Below are 21,102 nucleotides of genomic sequence, written 5' to 3'. Positions count from 1 at the left end.
TAACAAAGACCATAATTAATTTGCCAGAATTTTACATAATTATGACATACCATTGAAGGTTGCACAATGTAACAGCAAAATTTAGACTTAGGGTTGCCACCCGTTCGATAAAATACGGAACGGTTCCATATTTCACTGAAAGAATAAACGTTTCGTTTTCAAAATGATAGTTTACGGATTTGACCATATTAATGACCTAAGGCTCATATTTCTGTGTGTTTATTATATTATAATTAAGTCTATGATTTGATATCCGATAGAGCAATCTGACTGAGCGGTGGTAGATAGCAGCAGGTTCATATGCATTCATTCAAACAGCACTTTCCTGTTTTTGCAAGCAGCTCTTCGCCATGCTTGAAGCACAGCGCTGTTTATGACTTCAAGCCTATCAACTCCTGAGATTAGGCTGGCAATACTATAGTTCCTATAAGAACATCCAATAGTCAAAGGTATATGAAATACAAATAGTATAGAGAGAAATTGTCCTATAATTCCTATAATAACTACATCCTGTCACGCCCTAACCGTAGATTGCTTTGTATGTTTCTATTTTTCGTTTGGTCAGGGTATAATGTGGGTGGATATTCTACATTGTATGCCTTTCTACGTTGTTCCCAATGAGAGGCAGCTGGATATCATTGTCTCTGATTGAGAACCATACTTAGGCAGCCTGTTTTCCCACTATGGGTGTGGGTAGTTGTTTTCTGTCTTTGTGTGTCTGCACCAGACAGAACTGTTTTGTTTGTTCCGCTTTGTTGTGTTTTTGTTCTAGTGTTCAGTTTTTTTTATAAAATTTACCATGAACACATACCACGCTGCACCTTGGTCCTCTTCACCTTCTTCCACCTACAAATATCGTTACAGAACTACCCACCAAAAAAGGACCAAGCAGCGTGGTAACCAGGAGCAGCGTGGAATGGACTCATGGACATGGGAGGAAATTCTGGACGGGAAGGGTTCCTACACATGGGAGGAGAGCGGAGGCAGCAGGTAAAGGGAGCCAACGCTTTGAGGGAACACGGCTGTCAAGGAAGCACGAGAGGCAGCCCCAAAAATGTATTGGGGCGGGAGCACACGGGGAGTGTGGCTAAGTCAGGAAGGAGACCTGAGCCAACTCCCCGTGCTTACCGTGGCGAGAGGTTGACCGGGCAGGCACCGTGTTATGCCGTGAGGTGCACGATGTACCCAGTGCGCAGGCATAGCCCGGTGCGCTACATCGCAGCTCCTCGTATCGGCCGGGCTAGAGTGGGCATCGAGCCAGGAGTAATGAAGCCGGCTCAGCGCATCTGGTCTCCAGTGCGTCTCCTTGGCCCGGGTTATATGGCACCAGCCCTACGCACAGTGTCCCCGGTTCGCCAGCACAGCCCAGTGCGGTCTGTTCCACCCCGCCGCACTTGCCGGGCTACAGGGAGTATCCAGCCAGGACAGGTTGTGCAGGCTCGGTGCTCAAGACCTCCAATGCGCCTCCACGGTCCGATCCATCTGGTGCCTCCTCCACGCACCAGGCCTCCTGTGGCAGACCCACGCACCAGGCTGTCTCTCCGTCTCCTCCCTCCAGGTGCTCCCGCCTGTCCAGCGCTTCCAGAGCCACCCTCCTGTCCGGAGCTGCCAGAGCCGCCCTCCTGTCCGGAGCTGCCAGAGCCGCCCGTCAGTCAGGAGCTGCCAGAGCCGCCCTTCACTCCGGCGCTGCCAGAGTCTCCCGTCTATTCGATGAAAGGGTCCCCAGTCCGGGGTCGGCGGCGAGGGTCGCCGCTCCAAAGGCGCCACCTAAGTGGGCCCAGACTAAGGTGGAGTGGGGTCCGTGTCCCGCGCCAGAGCCGCCACCGCAGACAGATGCCCACCCAGACCCTCCTCTATGGGTTTAGGTTTTGCGGCCGGAGTCCGCACCTTTGGGGGTGTTAATGTCACGCCCTAACCGTAGATTGCTTTGTATGTTTCTATTTTTCGTTTGGTCAGGGTGTGATGTGGGTGGGTATTCTACGTTGTATGTCTAGGTGTTGTGTTTCTATGTTTAGGCCTAGTATGGTTCCCAATCAGAGGCAGCTGGTTATCGTTGTCTCTGATTGAGAACCATAATTAGGTAGCCTGTTTTCCCGCTATGGGTAGTTGTTTTATGTCTTTGTGTCTCTGCACCAGACAGAACTGTTTCGTTTGTTCCGCTTTGGTGTTTTGTTTGTTCGAGTGTTCAGTTTCTTTATTAAATTTACCATGAACACGTACCATGCTGCACCTTGGTCCTCTTCACCTTCTTCCACCTGCGAATATCGTGAAACATCTTAACTGGGAATATGGAAGACTCATGTTAAAAGGAAGTACCAGCTTTCAAATGTTCTCATGTTCTGAGCATAGAACTTAAACGTTAGCTTTTTTACATGACATATTGCACTTTTACCCTTTTCTCCAACACTGTTTTTGCATTATTTAAACCAAATTGAACATGTTTCATTATTTATTTGATACTAAATTGATTTTATTTATGTATTATATAAAGTTCAAATAAAAGTGGTCATTCAGTATTGTCATTATTACAAATGTATAAAAATCGTCCGATTAATCGGTATCGTTTTTTTTGGGTCCTCCAATAATTGGTATCGGTGTTGAAAAATCATTATCGGTCGACCTCTACCAGGGATACACCCGGCTGCTCTTTGAGAATGCTACACCAGCCTGGTGTATCGTGGGCAGGTCTAATGTCAGAAAACGTCAGACCATCAAAACCTTGACATCAAGATGGCAGACACTCGCCACAAACACACAAACACACACTAAATACATTAACTTTAAGGATTGAGAACAGTAGAGGAGAGGATGGCTGTTCTGCGGCGCAGGTTTACACTCAGGTCGGTGGACATTCCATCTCTGAAACCAATCATTCGGAGGAACAAGCTGTCCCGCCCAGATTTGTATCCAGCATTGAGCATATCCCTTTTAAACCACTTTAAAAACCATTTTAGAGTGGATATCTGGATTTTATACACTCTTATTCCTGCTGATACAGTTGAAGTCAGAAGTTTACACACACCTTAGCCAAATACATTTAAACTCAGTTTTCACAATTCCTGACATTTAATCATAGTAAAAATTCCATGTCTTAGGTCAGTCAGCATCACCACTTTTAATGTGAAATTTCAGAATAATAGTGAGTGATTTATTTCAGCTTTTATTTCTTTCATCACATTCCCAGTGGGTCAGAAGTTTACATACACTCAATTAGTATTTGGTAGCATTGCCTTTAAATTGTTTATCTTGGGTCAAACGTTTTGGGTAGCCTTCCACAAGCTTTCCACAATAAATTGGGTGAATTTTGGCCCATTCCTCCTGACAGAGCTGGTGTAACTGAGTTGGGTTTGTAGGCCTCCTTGCTTGCACACGCTTTTTCAGTTCTGCCCACACATTTCCAGTAGGGTTGAGGTCAGGGCTTTGTGATGGCCACTCTAATACCTTGACTTTGTTGTCCTTAAGCCCTTTTGCCACAACTTTGGAAGTATGCTTGGGGTCATTGTCCATTTGGAAGACCCATTTGCGACCAAGCTTTAACTTCCTGACTGGTGCATGAGATGTTGCTTCAATATATATACAGTGCTTTGCAAAAGTATTCGGCCCCCTTGAACTTTGCGACCTTTTGCCACATTTCAGGCTTCAAACATAAAGATATAAAACTGTATTTTTTTGTGAAGAATCAACAACAAGTGGGACACAATCATGAAGTGGAACGACATTTATTGGATATTTCAAACTTTTTTAACAAATCAAAAACTGAAAGATTGGGCGTGCAAAATTATTCAGCCCCTTTACTTTCAGTGCAGCAAACTCTCTCCAGAAGTTCAGTGAGGATCTCTGAATGATCCAATGTTGACCTAAATGACTAATGATGATAAATACAATCCACCTGTGTGTAATCAAGTCTCCGTATAAATGCACCTGCACTGTGATAGTCTCAGAGGTCTGTTAAAAGCGCAGAGAGCATCATGAAGAACAAGGAACACACCAGGCAGGTTCGAGATACTGTTGTGAAGAAGTTTAAAGCCGGATTTGGATACAAAAAGATTTCCCAAGCTTTAAACATCCCAAGGAGCACTGTGCAAGCGATAATATTGAAATGGAAGGAGTATCAGACCACTGCAAATCTACCAAGACCTGGCCGTCCCTCTAAACTTTCAGCTCATACAAGGAGAAGACTGATCAGAGATGCAGCCAAGAGGCCCATGATCACTCTGGATGAACTGCAGAGATCTACAGCTGAGGTGGGAGACTCTGTCCATAGGACAACAATCAGTCATATATTGCACAAATCTGGCCTTTATGGAAGAGTGGCAAGAAGAAAGCCATTTCTTAAAGATATCCATAAAAAGTGTAGTTTAAAGTTTGCCACAAGCCACCTGGGAGACACACCAAACATGTGGAAGAAGGTGCTCTGGTCAGATGAAACCAAAATTGAACTTTTTGGCAACAATGCAAAACGTTATGTTTGGCGTAAAAGCAACACAGCCCATCACCCTGAACACACCATCCCCACTGTCAAACATGGTGGTGGCAGCATCATGGTTTGGGCCTGCTTTTCTTCAGCAGGGACAGGGAAGATGGTTAAAATTGATGGGAAGATGGATGGAGCCAAATACAGGACCATTCTGGAAGAAAACCTGATGGAGTCTGCAAACGACCTGAGACTGGGACGGAGATTTGTCTTCCAACAAGACAATGATCCAAAACATAAAGCAAAATCTACAATGGAATGGTTCAAAAATAAACATATCCAGGTGTTAGAATGGCCAAGTCAAAGTCCAGACCTGAATCCAATCGAGAATCTGTGGAAAGAACTGAAAACTGCTGTTCACAAATGCTCTCCATCCAACCTCACTGAGCTCGAGCTGTTTTGCAAGGAGGAATGGGAAAAAATTTCGGTCTCTCGATGTGCAAAACTGATAGAGACATACCCCAAGCGACTTAAAGCTGTAATCGCAGCAAAAGGTGGCGCTACAAAGAATTACCTTAAGGGGGCTGAATAATTTTGCACGCCCAATTTTTCAGTTTTTGATTTGTTAAAAAAGTTTGAAATATCCAATAAATGTCGTTCCACTTCATGATTGTGTCCCACTTGTTGTTGATTCTTCACAAAAAAATACAGTTTTATATCTTTATGTTTGAAGCCTGAAATGTGGCAAAAGGTCGCAAAGTTCAAGGGGGCCGAATACTTTCGCAAGGCACTGTAGGTCTTGGCTAATTTCTTTTGATTTTCACATGATGTCAAGCAAAGAGGCACTGAATTTGAAGGTAGGAAATACATCCACAGGTACACCTCCAATTTACTCATGTGATGTTAATTAGCCTATCAGAAGCTTCTAAAGCCATGACATAATTTTCTGGAATTTTCCAAGCTGTTTAAAGGCACAGTCAACTTAGTGTATGTAAACTTCTGACCCACTGGAATTGTGATACAGTGAATTATAAGTGAAATAATCTGCCTGTAAACAATTGTTGGAAAAATGACTTGTGTCATGCTCAAAGTAGATGTCCTAACTGACTTGCCAAAACTATAGTTTGTTAACAAGAAATTTGTGGAGTGGTTGAAAAACGAGTTTTATTGACTCTCGACTTCAACTGTAGCTATTTGTTCAGCACTTTTGAAATGTATAGCGACAGAATTGAGAACATGGGCCGTTCTTACAGTATTCTCCCTGTACATCAAGTCAGAACCGTAAGATAAATAAAGGGGGCATAGAAGCAGACAATGAAAGCTCTTACAATATTCAATGATTACATTTCTCTAACACATGCTATAGGCTACATGTGCAGAACAGTAGGCTAAGTTAGGGGGAAAGGGACCAAATTATTAGGGTGAGGCACAATGGCTACTAACAGCTTACTACACAACATACACTTTGTATCACTTTCTTAGCTACAGTATACATATCTCCCTGGCATATTACATCATTTATGCAGCAGCATACCATACATTTTTGGACTCAACTTGTTGTGCTGTGCTCACTTAAGAAGGTGGCAAACTTTGCCATCAATGTCTGGCGTTCTCTGGATTTATGGTGCTTTCAAGACAACTGGGAATGACAAGGTCGAATCATGACATCAGTGATCTTCAGGTCGGAGCTCTAGAAAGAGGCCCGAGTTCCCCACTTGGAATTCCGAGTTGTATGACCGAGTTGGAGCATGTTTTTTTCAGAGTTCCCAGTTGAATTGAACTGACTGAAGTCTGAGATCACCCAGTTCTGACGTTTCCAGTTGTTTGAACATGGCAGAAGTCGTACTGGATTGACAGCAATGCCATTGGAACAATCTTATCTGTGGCCAATGACCTTGGCCTGATTTTTGAGCTCTCTCTGTAGATTTTGCTGTGACGTACTGTAGAGTCCCCATGAGTGACAGAACACTCAGAGACAATCACAGCACAACTAGAGAACATTACCAACCCCTATGCTCCGTATTTTCCACTGGCTGCCCCACCACCACCACAGAAAGCACTGAGCTAGGCTGAAACACCTGCATTTTGGAGCTGCCTTACTCAAGAATACAAAAAACTAAACTATTAACTCAATTATACATTTTTTTGCAAACTGATGTGACACATTATTTTGGCATTAATACATGCAAAACAGGCACAACATTTTTTTTATTTTAGCTAAACAGTTGGTGCTCTTCCCCACCTGCCCTGAATGATTGGTCACCCCTGGGTATAGTATTTGTTTATCTGTAAATTTCTCACTCATCATTATACACGATTCATTCAGGACTGTCCGTAATTATGGTATTTTGCAGTAGATAGGGTGCTTATATACCTTAAAGGAGCCAATAGTGTACCATAGATAGAAAATGTACACGTTTGCCTTTTTAGGGTACCACCACAGTGATAAAGCCATTTTTAAGTGGCAAAAATGTACCTCTTCTCTATATCAAGTCCCTCACGTGTACACGCCTCTTTGCTATACCAATTCTGACACCAACGGAGCAAATTCAGGGAGAAGCCCAGTCCAGGACTCAAACCTGGGCACTGCAATTGTCAAGCTAATACCCTAACCATTACAACCAAGAGGTCTGTACCTCTTGACAAGGTCGCTCAGTGTTGCGTTATGGTCGCTACAATATTAAACAAGTTCTTTATTGTCACATGCTCTTATGGAAGCCTTTAGAAAGACTTCAGAACTGGCACCAGACATGCTCAAACTTTAATATAACAATACACCACTCTAACGGATGTGTTGGTGAAAAACAAATGACTGAAAGCTACACCCCCACTAATCCACACGTCCACCCTGGGAAGCAGAAATGTTCCGTCACATGTGTACCTCTGAAGGTACATTGCGTATATTGATATTTTGTACCCCCGGGAACAATACTGTACCCTAACCGTGTGTGTAAACAGTGCCTGCCGATATTTGGACTGCAGTGACCAGAATGAATTGAATGTTTAGTGTGTGTGAGTGTGAATCCACACACATGGGGAATTACGGTGTGGTCTTTGTGGAAGCACTAGGAGACAACACTTATTTTTTCTCCTTTGGTACCTTATGTATCAGTAGAAAACAAAATCTAGATCAGGGAATCATTTGGTCCTGTGCTTAAAAGGTAGTGCATAATTCATAAGAACACACTACAATTCTAATGGGCTTTGACGGCAGTGAAAATATCCCCAGCCCCCAAGACTTAGGAGCCATGACTCAGTGAGAGCTGTATGTAGATTCAAAACTTTATTTATGGAATACAGTGTAGAAAGCATTTTTCCAGTCAAAGCAAATGGCTTGCACAATTACACACAGTGGAAATAAAGCCACAGAGAAATAAAAAGAAAGAAACCCTGCTCTCTCTAATTCCATACGGCCTTATTCTGGCTATGGTGAGGTAACGCATCCTCTGAAAACCTAAGCAAAGGACTGACCCACCTGCAGCAGTGTGTGATGCACACAGCTCTTACACACCACCACAACACTGTATTACCTCTAGTACCGTGTCACAAAATGGCACCCTATTCCCGGCCGATATTTTGGCACTACTCCTCACTGAAACTGTAGTCCATCCAATTACTGATGGCCCTGCTACCCCTTAAAAGTTGCCTTGTAGGCCATGGTAGAGGTCGTCGTATGGCTGGCTCTAGACAAGTGCTTGAGAGAGGCGAGTAGCATGCCTGAAGTATGGGAAAGACGAGAGGAGGGTGGTTGGAAATTCATTTGACAGACTACCTGTCTGACTATCCATCTGGAACAGCTAGTAATTCCCTCTACCTCTTCCTCCAGCCTTCCTTCCGTCTTTCAAAACTTTCACATGCACACCCCCCAAGGCACTGATCCTGCTCTGTTTATATTCTCAGCAGAGAGAGAGAAAGAGAGAAAGACGAGCCGAAGGAAGAAAGGAACAGATTGGGAAGAGTAAGTAAGCCCAAAATGGTATTGGATTGTTCTTGTATATCACAAACAATGTACAGAGAAGAGCGTTGTTTATTTCTGCGGAAAACATAGAACCGGAACAAGAACACTAACTAGACTGGAGAACACACAGAATCCTCCACCCCCCCCCTCTCCATTCTCCCCTTCCCTCGGCTGGAACCGGCCTTCCCGCCACAACTTTCTATTTTTTTAAACACACGACAACATGGAATCAAAAAAAGAAACACAAAATTAAATAGGGCTGCAAAACGCAATAGGATGCCAACGCAATAAACTAAAGATAATAATCATAAATCTAATAATAATAATATACAAATACGGATCTAGCCAGCCCCCCGCAGTTTTAGGAACATGGTTGAAATAAAAAAAGGAAGAAACTTCCAAATCCAAAAATCACAGATCTCTCTTACAGTGTATTTAACAAGATATCCAAGCAGAGAGAGCCCATTCACCGAGATTCATATATATTTTTTTATCCAACGTCATTTAAGTCACGTGATCACGAGAAAGATACTAAATGTACAATCCTGCTAGAATGATAATCTCTATGTGAGAATCTCTCTGGAGACACAGAAATATCTTTTTTGTTGTTGTTTTCAATAATAACCCCGTCGTAATTTTTGTCATCATGCACTAAATAGGAACAGCTACTTTATTACATTACACACCATTTTTAAAAAAAGACGTTTTTTTTTCTCTTTACATAGGATTTTTTTTCTTTATAATTTTCATTTATTTTTTGAAAAACAAAACCGGAAACGATAGAATAACTAAAATAAAGAGCTCATTCAGAGTACATCATCATTATTATAATTGTAGCCTTGTGTGACCTAACACAGCACCGCTGTCGTATGAACGCACAGAGAAGGAAAGCGGGAGGGAGGAAGGATAGGCTTCATTGACACATAGACCTCACCTATTCCCCAGTGTATAGAGAGAATGTAGTAGTGTAGGGTTGGGGACAGTGTGGCTGGCACTACAGCCAGAGAATGCCCCCTTAAATAACTGGTCTGGAGTCAGATCTCCCTACTCAAGTCCATTCCTCAACACATTCCAAGTCAAACTAAAAACTGACTCTGGACCAGTGTTGAAGGGGACCGTCTCCATCTACACCAGGAGTGATAGTGGTGCCTGGTTCCAACCCGCACTGCTTGAGGGTAGGCTAGGGTTGGTTTGGAGTGGGGATAGTGTTAAGGGCGTAGGGGAGTGGAGGGTTAGAGGGGTTGGGTAGCGGTCAAAGGGGTGAGGGGGTTTGTCATTCCTCAGTTCTGCATCTGCTCAAAAAACTTGTAGGTGGGGTTCTCATAGCCGTTCTGCTGCATCTTAGACAGGTGGCGCTCCTCAGGGGTGACTGCTGCATCCACCTGCAGAACAGAGAGAGATGTGTTACACATAAAATATGGTATTCCCTCGTACACCAGGGGTGTCAAAGTCATTCCACGGAGGGCAAAGTGTCTAAGGTGTTTGTTTTTTCAGTTCAATTAAGGACTTAGACAACCAGGTGAGGGGAGTTCCTTAGTAAATGAATGACCAAAAACCCGCAGACAGTCGTCCCTCCGTGGAATGAGTTTGACACGTGTCATACACTATTGCCGTGTTGTTGTTGTTGTTAATCGAGTGGGAGCGGTTCCCACTCCTTACATATTTACTGATGCAGTAGGATGGATTCGTACCCATGCTGACACGGTACATGTGCACTGTTTACCTTCTACACAGACTTTGGTTTCAAGTCTCAAACAAACTCAATAACAACAGAAATAGAGACAGGAAACACTGAGCCAAAGTCAAAAACAGTACACGCATGCATGCATAGCATATATTTTACTATCCTTGTGGAGACCTAAAATGTATTTCCATTGAAAATCCTTTTGTCCTAATCACAAACCTAACCCGACCTCCTAACCCTAGCCTTTGTTCTCGTGGGAGAATTTCCCTTGTTTCACTATCCTTGTGGGGACATTTAGGAGATTTCCGGTACCCACTAGGATTAGTAATACAAGTCCACACACACACACACACACACATCTCCTCTACTCCTCACCTCGACGACTCCGTGGTGGATGGACGTGTACTGCTTCTTCCTCAGCATCACCAGGGTGATGACGATGACGGTCGCTATGACGACGCCTCCCACCATCAGCCCGATGATGGCACCCTTGTTAGAGCCGACATCCTCGGCGAAGAACACCTAGAGAGAGGAGAGAAACAGAGAGAGAGAAAAAGAGAGAGACTGTAAGTCACACTGCACAACCAATCACAAATACTGACAGGATTTATGGAGACAGGAGTTCAAGGCATTAAGGTGAAATGAAGTTGGAGTAGGAATAATTTGGGGTTTGGATGGAATACAAAAGACATGATTAAGGTTCAGAGTTACATTATTGAGGGATTTTAGAGGTAAGCTTAAAGTTATGCTATACAAGATGAGTGTTACATAATTTTTGTTCCTTATTTAATGAGGACAATTATAAATGTATAAGAGATTTAATTGGGCACAAAACTCATTTTTGGAAGTGTGAATGTGTGTGTGTCGCGTTTTCAATTTCAGACAGTGTTCATCTGAGGACAATTATAAATTAGCGCTGGTGTGAAACTAACATCCTGGCATCGTAGACGCCAGTCACCAACCCTGGTCGTCTCGGCAGGCCTTGGTTACCATGCCAATGGTCAGCCAATACATATGGATAGACATATGGATATACCCATATGGGCATGGATACAGTCATGGGATATGTCTGGGATAACTCCATGATGCTTGTATCTGTGGCCATTTATGAAAAGCGTGCAAATATACAACATGGAGTGGTGTATGTGTACAGGCTTTGGTGGTATGTGTGTGTGTGTGTGTGTGTGTGTGTGTGTGTGTGTGTATAGATACCAGTTTCTGGTGGTGCACCTCGAATCCGGTGCTGTGCCTCTCCTCTGCCTCCATCCTGAGCTCAGGGATCTCCTCTGGCTTCAGACCAGACACTGGTCGTGTTGGAAAGCCTCTATCAGGAAAAGGGCGGGCATCCACAGGTTCAACTAGGGAGAGAGCGAAAGTGAAAAGGTAGGATGAGTATTTTCTTAATATAGTTTCACTTTGACCCTGACAGCTGTCTACAATCAGTTATGGATCCTGTACACACACACACACACACACACACACACACACACACACACACACACACACACACACACACACACACACACACACACACACACACACACACATAAATATATACACATATATACACTGCTCCAAAAAATAAAGGGAACACTAAAATAACACACCCTAGATCTGAATGAATGAAATATTCTTATGAAATACTTTTTTCTTTACATAGTTGAATGTGCTGACAACAAAATCACACAAAAATTATCAATGGAAATCAAATGTATTAACCCATGGAGGTCTGGATTTGGAGTCACACTCAAAATTAAAGTGGAAAACCACACTACAGGCTGATCCAACTTTGATGTAATGTCCTTAAAACAAGTCAAAATGAGGCTCAGTAGTGTGTGTGGCCTCGACGTGCCTGTATGACCTCCCTACAACGCCTGGGCATTCTCCTGATGAGGTGGTGGATGGTCTCCTGAGGGATCTCCTCCCAGACCTGGACTAAAGCATCCTCCAACTCCTGGACAGTCTGTGGTGCAACGTGGCGTTGGTGGATGGAGCGAAACATGATGTACCAGATGTGCTCAATTGGATTCAGGTCTGGGGAACGGGCGGGCTAGTCCATAGCATCAATGCCTTCCTCTTGCAGGAACTGCTGACACACTCCAGCCACATGAGGTCTAGCATTGTCTTGCATTAGGAGGAACCCAGGGCCAACTGCACCAGCATATGGTCTCACAAGGGGTCTGAGGATCTCATCTCGGTACCTAATGGCAGTCAGTCTACCTCTGGCGAGCACATGGAGGCCCCCAAAGAAATGCCACCCCACACCATGACTGACCCACCGCCAAACCGATCATGCTGGAGGATGTTGCAGGCAGTAGAACGTTCTCCACAGCGTCTCCAGACTGTCACGTCTGTCACATGTGCTCAGTGTGAACCTGCTTTCATCTGTGAAGAGCACAGGGCGCCAGTGGCTAATTTGCCAATCTTGGTGTTCTCTGGCAAATGCCAAACATCCTGCATGGTGTTGGGCTGTAAGCATAACCCCCACCTGTGGACGTCAGGCCCTCATATCACCCTCATGGAGTCTGTTTCTGACCGTTTGAGCAGACACATGCACATTTGTGGCCTGCTGGATTTCATTTTGCAGGGCTCTGGTAGTGCTCCTCCTTGCACAAAGGCGGAGGTAGCGGTCATGCTGCTGGGTTGTTGCCCTCCTACGGCCTCCTCCACATCTCCTGATGTACGGCCTATATCCTGGTAGCGCCTCCATGCTCTGGACACTACGCTGACAGACACAGCAAACCTTCTTACCACAGCTCGCATTGATGTGTCATCCTGGATGAGCTGTACTACCTGAGCCACTTGTGTGGGTTGTAGACTCCGTCTCATGCTACCACTAGAGTGAAAGCACCGTCAGCATTCAAAAGTTACCAAAACATCAGCCAGGAAGCATAGGAACTGAGAAGTGGTCTGGTCACCACCTGCAGAACCACTCCTTTATTGGGGGTGTCTTGCTAATTGCCTATAGTTTCCACCTGTTGTCTATTCCATTTGCACAACAGCATGTGAAATGTTGCTTCCTAAGTGGACAGTTTGATTTCACAGAAGTGTGATTGACTTGGAGTTACATTGTGTTGTTTAAGTGTTCCCTTTATTTTTTTGAGCAGTGTATATACATAGAACCATGTTATATATATATGTATATGTATAATACACCTACCCTGGTTCTGTCGGTTCCTACCCTGATTCTGGGTGTATACCCTGGTAGTCTGTACTATACCTACCCTGATTCTGGGTGTATTGATCATAGCTTTAGGCCCACCTACCCTGGTTATCTGTGTTGACCTGGTTGAAGCTCTCAGGGTGGATGAAGCCCAGTCCGTCCAGGCCCATGTCCAGGTCCAGGTCTTCTTCCTGGGGCAGCAGGTCCAGGGAAGCCCTGGTGCTGTCTGGAAGACTGTCGGGCATCAGGGCGTCATTTCCGTAGCTCACCCGCACGTCACTCTGCAGGTTGGACAGCTGCTGGGCCATATCTGCCTGCTCCTTCTGCAACAACTCTGGAGAGAGAAGGAGAGAGGGGGGGGGGAAGAGGGAGGAAAAGGAAGAGAATAAGGTGGGAGAAAGAAGAAAATAGAAAAAGGGGAAGAGGGTGAAAGACAGCAGCAGAGAGAGAAGAATAGAAAGGGGAGGATGGAAGGTGTAAGAAACAAGGAAAACCAGGGTAGAGAGGAAAAAGAGAAAACAATGCTGTTGCAGTAGAGTGGTAAATGACTGTGTAACTGAACAATTACGATGATTTATTAGTACATACAAAGACAACAATAAAATAGGATCACTAGAAGTCCCACCATTTCCTATATAAAGTGCATACGGAAAGTATTCAGACCCCTTGACAATTTTCCATGATTTGTTACGTTATAGCCTCAGGGACTATGGTGGTCTGCTTGAAACATGTAGGAATTACAGACTCAGTCGGGGAGAGGTTGAAAATGTCAGTGAAGACACTTGCAAGTTGGTCCGCGCATGCTTTGAATACACGTCCTGGTAATCCATCTGGCCCCGCGGCTTTGTGAATGTTGACCTGTTTAAAGGTTTTATTCACATCGGCTACCGAGAGCGTTATCACACAGTCATCCAGAACAGCTGGTGCGCTCAAAAATGCTTCAGTGTTGCTTGCCTCGAAGTGAGCATAAAAAAGGCATTTAGCTTGTCTGTTAGGCTTGTGTCACTGGGCAGCTCGCATCTGGGTTTCCCTTTGTAGTCCGTAATAGTTTTCAAGCCCTGCCACATTCGATGAGCGTCAGAGCCGGTGTAGTAGGATTCTATCTTAATCCTGTATTGACACTTTGCTTGTTTGATGGTTCGTCTGAGGGCATAGAGTGATTTCTTATATGCGTCCAGATTAGTGTCCCACCCCTTGAAAGCAGCAGCTCTAGCCTTTAGCTCGATTCAGATGTTGCCTGTAATCCATGGCTTCTGGTTTGGTTATGTACGTACAGTCACTGTGGGGATGACATCATCGATGCACTTATTGATGAAGCCGATGACTGAGGTGGTATACTCCTCACTGCCATTGGATGAATCCCGGGAACATATTCTAGTCTGTGCTAGCAAAACAGTCCGCTCCATCTGACCACTTCCATATTGACCAAGTCACTGGTACTCCTGCTTTAGTTTTTGCTTGTAAGCAGGAATCAGGAGGATAGAATTATGGTCGGTTTTGCCAAATGGAGGGCAGGGAAGAGCTTTGTATGCATCTGTGTGTGTGGAGTAAAGGTGGTCTAGAGTCGTTTTCCTCTGGTTGTGACATGCTGGTAAAAATGTGGTAAAACTGATTAAAGTTTGCCTGCATTAAAGTCCCTGGACACTAGGAGCGACACTTTTGGGTGAGCATTTTCTTGTTTGCTTATGGCCTTATAGAGTTGGTTGAGTGCGCGCTTAGTGCCAGCATAGGTCTTTGGTGGTAAATAGACGGCTACGAATAATAGATGATAACTCTTGGTAGATAGTGTGGTCTACAGCTTATCATAAGGTACTGTACCTCAGGCAAGCAATTCCTCTAGACTTCTTTAATATTGGACATCGCGCACCAGCTGTTATTGACAAAAGACACCCCCCCCCCCCACCCCTCGTCTTACCAGACGTAGCTTCTCTGTCATAAACTGTTCTCTCTGCTACCGCACGGCAAACGGTACAGGAGCACCAAGTCCAGCTACAAAAAGCTTCTACCCCCAAGCCATAAGACTCCTGAACAGCTAATCAAATGTTTACCCGGACTATTTGCATTGTCCCCCCCATCCCCATTATTACGCTGCTGGTAATCTCTGTTTACTATCCATGCATAGTCACTTTACCTCTACCTACATGTACATATTACCTTAATTACATAGACTAACCGGTGCCCCTGCACATTGACTCTGTACCGGTACCCCCTGTATATAACATCTCGCTATTTTATTGTTGCTCCTTAATTATTAATTATTTTTCTATTTGTCTTATTATTATTTTTTACTTCCATTTATTTTTTTTAATTGCATTGTTGGTTAAGGGCTTGTAAGTAAACATTTCACTGTAAGGTCTACACCTGTTGTATTTGGTGCATGTGACAAATAACATTTGATTTGAAGACAATGCAGCAGTGGCTGTGAGACAAGTCTCTGAATGTCCTTGGGTGGGCCAGCCGGAGCTCGGACTGGAACCCGATCAAACATCTCTGGAGAGACCTGAAAGATAGCTGTGCAGTGACACTCCCAACCTGACAGAGCTTGAGAGGATCTGCAAAGAAGATTGGAAGAAACTCCCAAAATCCAGGTGTGCAAATCTTGTAGCGTCATACCAAGGAAGACTAAGGCTGTAATCGCTGCCAAAGGTGCTTCAACAAAGTACTGAGTAAAGGGTCTGATTACTTTTGAAATTGTGATATAATTTTTTTATTTTATACATATGTATAAAACCTGTTTTTGCTTTGTCATTATGGGGTATTGTGTGTAGATTGATGGGGGGCTGTAACCTAACAGAATGTGGAAAAAGTCAAGGGCTCAGAATACTTTCAGAATGCTCTGTAGGTACCTTATGGGCCCTGGTCAAAAGCAGTGCACTATATAGGGAATATGGTACCACTTTAAGTCTTCCTCAGGCACTTCACTTGAAACACAATGTCACGCTCTGTTCTCATTTATTTTAATGAAAGGAGAAAAGGAAACCAATGTCTGTGTTGCTGGGAGGCGGTGTGTGTGTGTGCGAACAGAGGGCAGGGGAGCAGCCTGAGAGGAGGGGAAACTAGACAGAGTCTGAGACTGACTCAGACGCAGATGGTTCAGTGACGCACACAACTCAAGACCCAGACAAACACAGAGAGGGAGGGAGTGGGAAGGAGAAGTTATAGTTATTGATTTGATGGAGGTGTAGGTGAGAATTGAGATGTCATGATGTTATATGATTATCTGTATCACGAACCACAGTAAAAATGGATGAGGGTTTTGTGGATATAAACTATGGATAGTGGTTGGTGACAGTGTGGATGAGGGCAGGTTACTGGTTCATATCAGTTAATGCTTGCACACAGACCTGGTCAACCTTTACCTGGTTAATGAAGGAGAGATTAGACTGAAAATAACACTCACCAACTTGGTCCTGGATATCGTCAGCCACTCCGGGCACCTTGTAGAGCAGACCCAGGGACTGGTTCATCCTCTCCTCAATCACACGCAGGTGGGTCAGAACCTACAAGTACATTTGAATGCTATTTAATAAAAAGCTATCTTCTGTGAGCCATACACTGTCCATGTCAGGAGGTTACCAAAATACCCTTCAGTGGTGTATAGGTGTTTATGCGTGTGAGCACATTTGGCATTGGGAGTGGATGAGAACTGTTGTTTCTAGGTTTATTATTTTATTTGGTACAAATGGCAAATATTTTGTTGTTTCTGCACTGGAGAGGAGTAGAAGGCGCTCAACCAACGTGAGACGAGGTGCATGCATAAGTAATAAGAGCATCAATAAAAAGATTTATTCAGCTAATTCAAGTTCAAATCAAATTGTTTCGGCCTTCACGAGAATGACAACAAAATGACGGTCACCATATAAAACACGTGTTAAAAAAAGAAGAAAAAGGGCCTTGGTGGGCTTATTACCTGGGGTCGGATCTGTGCGGCCTTCTTGGGGTCAACCATGCGGACGTGCTCAAAGTGTTTAAGGGTGTGCTGTCTGTCCTTCTGCTCTGCACGGACATACTTCTTCAATAGGCTGAACACATGACGAGGCTAGAGAGAAGGGGGGGAGAAGGAGAGAAGGGAAAAAGTGAGAGCGAAAGAGAGATATGAGTCAGAACGTCGGTCTGTGTGTGGGCGGAGTAAGACAATGGTAGGAGGATCCATATCTACTGTGTGTGTCTGTATAGTGTGTGTCTCTACCCTGGGTGGCTCGGACTGCAGGGCAGTTAGGTGGCTCTACAGGACCCGACAACAATGTGTGTGTGTCTGTACTCTTTACCTGTGTGTTTATACTCTGTTACTATGTACCCTCTACCTACCCTGGGTGGTTCGGCCTGCAGGGAGGTCAGGTAGCTCTCCAGGGCCAGGCGGCGATGGTCATTGAGCAGGGCCTCAACCCGGGCCATGTGAGTCTCAACCAGCTGCTGCCTCTCACTGGCTGCCTCCTGCTCCAGGGCCTCCACCTTCTCCTGGAAACGCTGTGTGATAGACACACACACACACAATTATTATACATGATACAAACATATTTAACATAGATGATAGGTTCATGATAAGACACACATCGTATATGATACACACAAATAAAAATGATAGACAGTAAGAATCCCTAACACCACCACGCTATTATCAAATATTCAGATATTCAATATTTAGCATTTCTTAATATGTTTTAGTATCCTCTGTGTGTTTCTGACCTGGATGACAGCCTTCTTATCAGCACGAGGTAGACTCTTGGCCTCCCGCTCTGCCTCCTCCCACTCCCTCATCACCTACACACATGCAAGAAGAAAGACGGGTTACTTCTGTCTCACCCCTTCCTCTCCTTACCCTCATCTTACTTTCCCTTCCATGTATTTTCACCTCAAGTGTCTTCGCTTCCATCCTTCCCTCTCCCTTCCTCACTCTCGACCCTCCCCAACCTCACCCCTTCTCCATCCTCCCTCCCCCTTCCACTCAACCCCTCTTCATCTCCCCCCCCCGCTCTTCCACCCTGCACCTTCTTCACCCCACCCTCCACCTTTGCCCTCCCTTCTCTTCTCTGCCCCTACACTTCTCACTCCCTCTATCTTACCTGGGACATCCTCTCACGGTGTTTGGCCTCCAGGCTCTCCTTGGCCTTGGCGAAGTGGGCGTGTTCATTGTCATCCCCGGGCGTCTCCAGATAACGGTCCACGGCATCGGGAGAGCTGGGGGCGGCGGTGGGCACTGGGTGGAGGAGGGGGAGCAGGGTAGATGGACATGGAGGAGAGGGGTATGGGTGTAATTGAGGAGAGAGATGGAAATTTAGAAAATTACTCCTATAATATGGTCTTCAGATATCCTCATCATTCCTTCACCTCCCCCCCATTCCTTTTTCTATGTTTCTTCTTTCATTGCTTTCCTCTTCAAAATCCAAACCTTTTCCAGAGTGACTTACGATAAGTGCCTTCAGATTATTTGATTTGCCTTGATTGCAATAAGGAACCGGAGGCAGTAATATAATACCAATAAACAAAGTAAAAACAGAAGTTCCAAACTACCAACACTATGTAGCAGCTCCATAATAGCAGACCCTAAAGCTAGATGGTTAATGATACTAGTGTTAGCAACAACAGGTTGGTTAGTGATTCATCGAGCGAGTGAACGAGAGTACACAATACAGAGTGAAAAAGCAGAGGTGTGCGTTTGAAGGGTGGTTTGGGTGTCCGTGACCTGGTTGGAGGACTCCAGATGTCCTGCTTATTCCCTCCTGATTCCGGGAATCTTACAACCGCGATTTCTGCAAAACCTTTCGGGGTAGTTGACAGAATTCTTTTAAACCTAGTGTTATGGGATTTTTATGAATAATGACTAAATGATGTATACATTTAACGCAGGATTGTAACTAACAGAATTCTACCCTTTCTGATGAAGAATGTTTGTACATAGGCAAAGAGGAAGTGTTAACAGACAACTAGTGACCACAGTGAAACTAACAACAGGAAAGATGTCTGGTCCCCAACCAGGGAGGGGAGAAACCGTTGGGGTTGCAGTACATTGTGTAACATGTGGTAGCATATGATAAGCAATATGTATGCGTTGGAATGGAATTGAAAAGCAGCGTTGTCATTGTCTGAGAGGAGGAGGGACATTGACGAAATGAGAGGTATATAAACCAATGTACATGAAATGATGGGCAGAGCTCTCGAGAATAAACAGTCACTGACTATTTTTGACTGGTCTCCGTCTGTTTCACTTCCCCCAGAACCTTACAAACTCTGGGGACAGACTGAGTATTTTAATTTCATTGGTTAATGAACACATAAGAACTAAATTCATCTAACACCTAGTCTCTTCCATTAATGTGACTGCCATAGACATTCCAAGTCATTTGGATGTTTGATTAAAATCTTCTCTAGAATATAGTTACTTTAGCCATTCCCCCATTTATTCTACTACAGAAGAACCTACTAAAAAGCTGTTATGCCTTAAGGCTGGGATACCTTGCATGACCTGTATCTATCGGTTTGACATTAAAAATAAAATCATTTATGTAATATCATTCTTAGTGTAACGAGTATGTATGTATGTCACATTACGTGACATACCTATCATCATCATCATCAGTCCTGGTTTAAACATGAAACTGCATAAATGTATTATTTCTTACATGAATACATAAATGAATAAGGAAGTGTTGATTTGATACTTCGGAACCTGTGTGTGTGTGATATATAATATATATGTGTGTGTGATAAGCTTGTTTTTTGGTTTTAGTTTGTCTCCCAGAGATTAGCACATGCCTTCATTTCACAGACACTCAATAGTCCCAAAACAACCAAGAGCAGTTTGCGATCCGAACAAAGCAGAACCATTAATACAATTCTAACTTGGAAGTCTAAAATTGGACTCTGCCCTGTGTTCGGTCTATGTGGCCATGATGTAATTAAAGGATACAGTCGTACAAGCTAAGCCTAAACAGGGGAGTCCCGTCTTTAGGTCTGACCGCAGTGTGATCCCTTGGCTTTGACCCTGCTGTGAACGCTTGTTGATCATGCAGTGACCGCTCGACGACCATGTGAAAGGTGAGGGTACGAGGCGCAGTGGACACAGAGGGAGTGTGTGAGGGTAGAGGGTTGCTAGTTGGTGGAAACACAAGCTGTAGTCTCGTTCCCATACTACAGAACTGTCTTTCACACCTTTTCAACCAAGTGGAAATCTCACACACACACAATTTCAGAGGTGAGATGGAGTGAAAAATAGGATTAGTGAGAGATAATAGACTGTACAGACAGATAGAAAGTAGGGAGAGGAGGCGAGAGTGAACCATCGCTGGTTGGATCATATGTTCTCGTTCACAAACACTTGACTGTCAGGTCACTGCCTCCCACAACACTCAAATGAGCGGGAGAGAGAAACCCACACACTGTGTTCACTCATACGGAATCAGTGGAAAAAACAGGTGAAATCACTTGTGTTAATGTCTTCTAAAACACACAAACAGGTTAAAAAATAAGTGTGTGTGTGAATGTATTCATCCATGTGTACAGTAAACTAGGGTTGGGCGGTATATAGATTTTCACAGTCATACATTTCTGTACCATACCTGGGTATACAGTATTACTGAATGTGCACACAAGGGGTTCTATTTTTTTTTCTTTACATCTTTACATCTAGCCACTTAGCTAGCAGTTAGCAAACCGGATAACATTTATTGGTTATAAGCCGTGGCGTAGCACGCAACCCCACGAGACAGGGGTATAGTATATACATATATTATTTTTAACGGTATTGAAAATCATACCGTCTGTATTTCAAAATACCCCGGGAATACGGTATATCGGCCAAGCCAAAATACCCCGGGAATACGGTATATCGGCCAAGCCAAAATACCCCGGGAATACGGTATATCGGCCAAGCCAAAATACCCCGG

The 21,102-nt window shown here is 44.2% G+C and overlaps 1 protein-coding gene across 2 annotated transcripts in view; it reads right to left on the bottom strand.

The window, feature by feature from the left end:
• Nucleotides 1-7,675: 7,675 nt before the first annotated feature.
• Nucleotides 7,676-21,102, bottom strand: part of LOC109906642 (amyloid-beta A4 protein-like) — a 38,955-nt gene continuing 25,528 nt past the window's right edge. For both annotated transcript variants that reach the window (XM_020504452.2, XM_020504453.2), the window contains 9 exons: nucleotides 18,283-18,416; nucleotides 17,906-17,980; nucleotides 17,528-17,686; nucleotides 17,130-17,258; nucleotides 16,620-16,719; nucleotides 13,323-13,553; nucleotides 11,269-11,414; nucleotides 10,432-10,578; nucleotides 7,676-9,754 (listed from right to left, as the gene is read on the bottom strand). In XM_020504452.2, the coding sequence (XP_020360041.1) occupies nucleotides 9,653-9,754; nucleotides 10,432-10,578; nucleotides 11,269-11,414; nucleotides 13,323-13,553; nucleotides 16,620-16,719; nucleotides 17,130-17,258; nucleotides 17,528-17,686; nucleotides 17,906-17,980; nucleotides 18,283-18,416 (1,223 nt within the window). In that variant the 3' untranslated portion in view covers nucleotides 7,676-9,652. The remainder of the gene's footprint in view (nucleotides 9,755-10,431; nucleotides 10,579-11,268; nucleotides 11,415-13,322; nucleotides 13,554-16,619; nucleotides 16,720-17,129; nucleotides 17,259-17,527; nucleotides 17,687-17,905; nucleotides 17,981-18,282; nucleotides 18,417-21,102) is intronic.

This window comes from Oncorhynchus kisutch, linkage group LG16, assembly GCF_002021735.2.
Source record: "Oncorhynchus kisutch isolate 150728-3 linkage group LG16, Okis_V2, whole genome shotgun sequence".
Classification (NCBI taxonomy): Eukaryota; Metazoa; Chordata; class Actinopteri; order Salmoniformes; family Salmonidae; genus Oncorhynchus; species Oncorhynchus kisutch.
The sequence above is the reverse complement of the archived record's forward strand: the minus strand, read 5'-3'. Positions and strand labels throughout refer to the sequence as shown.